This window comes from Mustelus asterias, chromosome 19 (assembly GCF_964213995.1).
Source record: "Mustelus asterias chromosome 19, sMusAst1.hap1.1, whole genome shotgun sequence".
NCBI lineage: Eukaryota > Metazoa > Chordata > Chondrichthyes > Carcharhiniformes > Triakidae > Mustelus > Mustelus asterias.
Window position 1 is genome coordinate 13326716 of NC_135819.1, and position 7506 is coordinate 13334221.

The window sequence follows — 7506 nt, forward strand, 5'->3', positions numbered from 1 at the left end:
CTCCTATATTCCCCCTATATTCACATCTTTTGACTGTGGGAGGAAATCGGAGCACCCGGAGGAAACCCACGCAGGCACGGGGAGAACGTGCAGACTCCACACAGACAGTGAGCCAAGCCGGGGACACAGAGGATGGGATTTTATGGCCTCGCCCATCCCAAAACCGTAAAATCCCGCTCGAGGTCAACAGACCTTTCCATGTTCTGCCCCTTTCCCGCTCCAATTCCCATGGTGGACGGGATGGTAAAATTTCGGCCAAAGTCTCACAAAGCTCACAAAGTCTGACGATTGTAGTTTGTTTCCCTAATTTTCTAAATAAGCTTGTAAAACCTAATTTTTCCAGATATCTTGGCGATGCAGATTCCTCAATGGTCATTGCAGATATTTCCATGCTGACCGGATTTTCTCCAGATTTACAAGATCTGCAGCTGGTAAGATATCTTTATTATTTAATGCGAGCTTTCATTTATTTATATATAAATGTCAAAATTAAGCTTGCATCAAAAGTTAAAAAGAAAGTTGCTATTAATAGCACAAATAAAGATAAAAGACTTTGACCGAGCAGCTGTTACTAGTAGCAGAGTGAACAAGGTTGGCAACTAGATTTTCCAGGATGCTTGAGTTTTGTGGGGCAGCACAGTGGTTAGCACTGCTGCCTCACAGCACCAGGGACCCGGGTTCAATTCCGGCCTTGGGTGACTGTGCGAACCTTTTACTTTGTCCCCGTGTCTGTGTGGGTTTCCTCCGGTTTCTCCCACAGTCCAAAGATGTGCGGGTTAAAGTTTATTTATTAGTGTTATTAAGTAGGCTTACGTTAACACTGCAATGAAGTTACTGTGAAAACTGTTGCCACATTCCGGAGCCTGTTTGGGTACACTGAGGGAGAATTTAGCCCAGCCAATACACCTAACCTTCACGTCTTTTGGACTGTGGGAGGAAACCTGAGCACCTGGAGGAAATCCACGCGGATACGGGGGAGAATGTGCAAACTCCACAGAGAGAGTGACCCGAGGCCGGAATGGAACCCGGGTCCCTGGCGCTGTGAGGCAGCAGTGCTAACCACTATGCCACTGTGCCGCCCGTACCCCGTGTATCTCTTAAAAAACTCCACAAATTACAAACTTTTTGCCTGATTAACTTTCAGTTGATGAATGAAGTGGAAGGATATATATCAAAATTTGAAATGGACAAGGCTCTATCAACCAAAGGATCACTCATCATTTACTTGGATTCGGTAAGAAACGAACTACATTTTGATAATTATAAGATGGATGAAAGTCAGTGAGAGTCGTAGCGGGCGGAGGGGGGCGGGGGGGATGGGGAGGGGGGAGGGGGTGGGGGGCGGGTGGGGGGGGGCAGGAAGGGGGGGAGCGAACCATGCACACATCCGTTGACCTTGGGTTGGGTTTTCCGGCTTTGGGGCAAGGATGCCCGGAAAATCCCACCCAGGGCCCAGATTTTCACTCTTGGATCTGAGGCACGGAGATGGGAGAATTTCTGGCTTTGTAAACCAGGCCTTATAAAATGCCTGCCCAGACTTTTTCCAGGCTCTCTCTGGAGGGAGGTGTTTTCGGTCCAGGAGACGGACTAGGACAGGAGTTGTGTGGGCAACCTGGCTGGAAATGGGGAGGTTGCTGGGTATGGAGGGAGCTCTGGGCGGATGACCTATCCTGGAGCTCTGGCATTGTGTCCAAAATTTTAAAATGGTAAACATACTAATCCTGGGTGGGATTGTGGATGGTGCAGACTAAATGGGACGAATGGCCTCCTTCTGGCCTCCAAACACGACCGCAAGAAACTACAAAGAGTTGTGAACGTAGCCCAATCCATCACTCAAACCAGCCTCCCATCCATTGACTCTGTCTACACTTCCCTCTGCCTCGCAAAGCAGCCAGCATAATTAAGGACCCCACGCACCCCAGACATTCTCTCTTCCACCTTCTTCTTTTGGGAAAAAGATACAAAGGTCTGAGATCATGCACCAATCGACTCAAGAACAGCTTCTTCCCTGCTGCTGTCAGACTATTAAGTTGATCCTGCTCTACACCTTAGCTATTACTGTAACACTGTATTCTGCACACTCTTCTTTCCTTCTCTCCTTTGTACTCTATGAACAGTATGTTTTGTCTGTATAGCGTGCAAGAATCATAGAATAGAATCTACAGTGCAGAAGGAGGCCATTCGTCCCATTTAGTCTGCACCATCCACAATCCCACCCAGGCCCTATTCCCATAACCCCTCATATTTACCCTGCTAATTCTCCTGACACGAGGGTTAATTTATCATGGCCAATCAACATAACCAGCACATCTTTGGATTATGGGAGGAAACCGGAGAACCCGGAGGAAACCCATGCAGACACGGGGAGAACGTGCAAACTCCACACAGACAGTGACCCAAGGCTGGAATTGAACCCAGGTCCCTGGCGCTGTGAGGCAGCAGGGCTAAACCACTGTGGGTATCTGAACAAATAGGTTTAGGCTGGGGCCGGTACCTGACTTACTCTGCAAATGTTGGGATCCACACTCCACAACTGGACTCACCACATAAACACAGTGGCTATAAGAGTAGGTCAGAGGCTAGGAATACTGCAGTGCGTAACTCACCTCCTGACTCCCCAAAGCCTGTCCACCATCTACAAGGAACAAATCAGGAGTGTGATGGAATACTCCCCACTTGCCTGGATGGGTGCGGCTCCAACAACACTCAAGAAGCTCAACACCATCCAGGACAAAGCAGCCCCGCTTGATTGGCGCCACATCCACAAACATCCACTCCCTCCACCACCGACGCTCAGTAGCAGCAGTGTGTACCATCTACAAGATGCACTGCAGCAATCAAAGATCCTCAGACAGCACCTTCCAAACCCACGACCATCTTCCATCTAGAAGGACAAGGGCAGCAGATACATGGGGAACACCACCACCTGCAAGTTCCCCTCCAAGTCACTCACCATCCCGACTTGGAAATATATCGGCCGTTCCTTCACAGTCGCTGGGTCAAAATCCTGGAATTCCCTCCCTAACGGCATTGTGGGTCAACCCACAGCACGTGGACTGCAGCGATTCAAGAAGGCAGCTCACCACCACCTTCTCAAGGGGCAACTAGGGATGGGCAATAAATGCTGGCCTAGCCAGCGACACCCATGTCCCACAAATGAATAATAAGAAAAGGTTCCTTGCCTTCTGAAGTCTCATTTTAATGGAGGCAGCTGATGATTTAAACGGTCTGTTGTCTCTGTAAAGCATGTACGCGTGAACACTGGACTCACTCCGTTCCACGAAAATAGAAAATGCTGCGATTTAGGCAGGACTTTGATTTTTAATCATTTCTGCGATTTTCACCAGGATAAATTGATGCGTCACGTCAAAAATCTGGACCCGTGTCCCCAAACAATTGAGTAACGTTGAAGTGTCGTAGGCTGTTAGAGTGTTGGATTTCAAGGCACCTGGTCAGTGTTGGTTGCCCCCCCAACCTGGTCTCCCCGTCAGGTTAGGGAGCTTAAAAACTGGCCCCAATCTTAACTACACTCCCCACTTTGTTAGTCCAAATTGTTACATCATCCATTGGATCATTTATTCTTCATTGAGATCAAAGAAAGACAAAAATCAAAACACGGACCTCCGCCTCCCCCACCCCCCCCCCCCCCCCCGCCCCCCCCCCACCTCCCCCACAGGCACATGGGACCACCTTGCTCCGCCCTGATAGACACCAGCCCTGCCCCCACAGAGAGAGAGGGAACACCCTTCCCCACCCCCTTGGATGCAGGAACACCCATCCACCCCTCCCTCAGACACAAGAACACCCCTCCCTGTATCCTCGGACACAGGAACAAGCCTCCTCACCCCGTCGGACACAGGGAACACCCATCCCTGCCCCCTCAGACACAAGAACAAGCCTCCCCGTACCCTCAGATACAGAGGACGCCTCTCCCCATCCCCATGGACGCAGGGAATATCCCTCCCCGCAACTGCAGACCTTTTCAAGGAAGCCCCTCTGGCACTGACCCCTGGAAGGAGATCCCTACATTGAGATACATTACAGCGCAAAGTCTGGCTAATTATATGGAAATGTATGCAAACAGGGTTCCCGACCTTTCATGGCGGGAACCCCATTGCATTATTGGCAGGAGACATGGACACTTGAGTGGGGAAATCTCACGGTGTGGACGCCATTTTTGACTCCCTCTCTATCCTCCTCTGCTCCCCCCACCAATCCAGAACGGGAAATGCCGTGATTAGGGCAGGACTTTGGATTTTTAGCTCAAAACAAGGGTGGAAAATGCCCCCAGTGTGCTTATCCATATTTATACACATTCATATTGAAGTTTAATAATCCCAAAGGCAGAGTATCTCTCCCAAAGAGCATCTTATCAGGGTGCCCATGGGCCTATCTGAAAGGGCCTCCCATCACTCCAAAGAACTCTACAAACCGGCACGGGGCAGCACGGTGGCACAGTGGTTGTCACTGCTGCCTCACAGCGCCAGGGACCCAGCTTCAATTCTGGACTTGGGTCACTGTCTGTGTGGAGTTTGCACATTCTCCCCGTTTCCTCCGGGTGCTCTGCTCTTCTCCCACAGTCCAAAGAAGTGCAGATTTGGTGGATTGGCCATGCTAAATTGATCTTAGTTTCAGGGCATTATCAGGGTAAATATGTGGGGTTACGGGAATAGGGCCTGGGTGGGATTGTGGGCAGTGCAGACTCGATGGGCTGAATGGCCTCCTTCTGTACTGTAGGGATTCGATGAAACTTTTAACCTTTTCCTGATAGCTCTAAAATGGGATGCTTTGGGCATCCCACCAGACAGAATTATCATAGAATCCCTCCAGTGCAGAAGGAGGCCATTCAGCCCATCGAGTCTGCACCAACCACAATCCCACCCTGGCCCTATCCCCGTAACGTCCACATAGTTAACTCACCAATCCCCCTGACGCTCAGGGAGAATTTAGCATGGCCAATCCACCTAACCCGCACATTTTTGGACTGTGTGGGAGGAAACCGGAGCACCCGGAGGAAACCCACGCAGACACGGGGAGAGAACACGCAAACCCAGCACAGACAACTACCCAAGCCGAGAATCGAACCCGGGTCCCTGGCGCTGTGAGGCAGCAGTGCTAACCACTGCGCCACCGTAAATCTTCACTTTACTGTATGCTGTTGCCTTGGTGAACCGCAGATTTGCGAAGTACCAGCCTCCGCACCACCCCCCCCGCCCCGCCCCCCCCCCCCCCGCTCTCCCCCCCCCCCCCCCCCCCCCCCGCTCTCCCCGCCCCCCGCCCCCCCCCCACCCCCACACAAAACCCCCTGAATAAAATGCATGGGCGGCACGGTGGCCCAGTGGATAGCACTAATGATCTTGTTCCTGTCTGAGGGACTACGACTGTGTAGCTGTCTACAGTGACTGCCATTCAAAACATGGCAGCTTCTTCACCACACTGAGAATTCTGACACAGGTTTCTCAATTCAGAGAGCATTTTGTCAAGATTGGAATCCACTTTGGACTGAATTAATCATCATTTTGAAATAGTTTTCAGTTGCACTTTTGGACCATGCCTGCATAGTGTGAAGTTTTATTAGTCTTTCACACCTTTGAGTCAAACCATTGATGAGTATCTCCAGGTGAATTATATCTCTGATGTTGCTGCATCATTTTCTTCTTTACCCAAGCAGATGAATCCTTCCGGCTAATCTTTAATTTATTAACTGTGTTCTGATTGCCCCCTTTTCAATGACAAACAGGTTTCACATACAGAAGAGACTTGCTTTGGATTTAGAGTACATCAGTTGTTCAAAGTGGGACTGATTCAACCAGCTTCGATCAGGATTTACGAATATTATGATACAGGCGAGTATTCGTAAGGCTATCGCGCTGACCTGCTGGAATTTTACCACCTCGTCCGCCCCGGGGCTCGTCAGATCCCACCCGAGGTCAGCGCAGAATGCCGTTCCGCGAGCCTCGCCTGCCCTGATTCCGGGCGGGCCTGCCATAAAATTCAGGCAACTTCGTCTGACATCTTCTGAATGGAGATTAAGATGAGAAGGAAAGAGTTAAGATAATTGAAAAGAAAATGGAATCAGGCACATGAACAACTTTTAAGAGGCATCTGGATGTGTACATGAATCGGAAAATAGGAGATTAACGCAGGACCAGAGAACCATCGATCCATAGAATCCCTACAGTACAAGAGAAGGCCATTCGGCCCTTTGAGCTGCACTAACAACAATTCCACCCAGGCCCTATCACCGTAACCCTACATCTTTACCCCACTAATCCCCCTAACCTACATATCTTTGGACACCAAGGGGCAATTTACCATGGTCAATCCATCTAACCTACACATCTTGGACACTAAGGGGCAATTTAGCACGGCCAATCCACCTAACCTACACATCTTGGACACTCAGGGGCAATTTAACATGGCCAATCCACCTAACCTACACATCTTGGACACTCAGGGGCAATTTAGCATGGCCAATCCACCTAACCTATACATCTTTGGACACTAAGGGGCAATTTAGCATGGCCAATCCACCTAACCTACACATCTTCGGATACTAAGGGGCAATTTAGCATGGCCAATCCATCTAACCTATACATCTTTGGACTGTGGGAGGAAAGCGGAGGAAACCCACGCAGACATGGGGAAAACGTGCAGACTCTGCACATACAGTGACCCGAGGCTGGAATTGAACCCGGGTCCCTGATGCTGTGAGGCAGCAGTGCTAACCACTGTGCCATCCTAAACCTAACCTGACAGTTGTAAAAAAGGTAAGAATGTAGAGAATATTAAAATAACAGTTGTAAAATTTAAATTATTTATTCATCTAACAATTTAAATTTAGCTCATTTCTCAAAAAGGGAAACATTGCAAGGTCAGGAATCTCAATGGTTACTGGATCTGAATTTGCTATTTTTTTCTGTTTTTGATCAGGGTACTTTTTATACAATTAGCATTGCCAATAGTAATTTCTGGATTTATATCATAAAGAACAAAGACAAGTACAGCACAGGAACAGGCCCTTCGGCCCTCCAAGCCCGTGCTGATCATGAGACCCTAACTAAACTAAAAAACATTCTGCCCTTACTCGGTCCGTATCCCTCTATTCCCTCCCTACTCATGGACCCATCCAAATGCCTCTTAAATGTTGCTAATGTGCCTGCTTCCACCACCTCCTCTGGCAGCGCGTTCCAGGCACCCACCACTCTCCGCGTGAAAACTTCCCCCACACATCTCCCTTAAACTTTCCCCCTCTCACCTTGAACCTGTGCCCCCCCTTGCAATTGACACTTCCACCCTGGGGAAAAAACCTCTGACTATCCACCCTGTCTGTGCCTCTCATCATTTTGTAGACCTCTATCAGGTCTCCCCTCAGCCTCCGTCTTTCCAGTGAAAACAATCCTCGTTTATTCAACCTCTCCTCATAGCCAACACCCTCGAGACCAGGCAACATCCTGGTGAACCTTCTTTGCATTCTCTCCATAGCCTCCACATTGTTCTGGTCAC

The 7506-nt window shown here is 49.4% G+C and overlaps 1 protein-coding gene across 1 annotated transcript in view; it reads left to right on the top strand.

Annotated features, from left to right (window-relative positions):
* The window catches only part of LOC144507772 (venom factor-like), a 113096-nt gene extending 107215 nt beyond the window's left edge, over nucleotides 1–5881 (top strand). Inside the window, exons 34-36 of the mRNA XM_078235048.1 lie at nucleotides 344–431; nucleotides 1145–1234; nucleotides 5741–5881. Coding sequence (XP_078091174.1) covers nucleotides 344–431; nucleotides 1145–1234; nucleotides 5741–5860 — 298 coding nt within the window. The 3' untranslated portion in view covers nucleotides 5861–5881. The remainder of the gene's footprint in view (nucleotides 1–343; nucleotides 432–1144; nucleotides 1235–5740) is intronic.
* Nucleotides 5882–7506: the final 1625 nt, after the last annotated feature.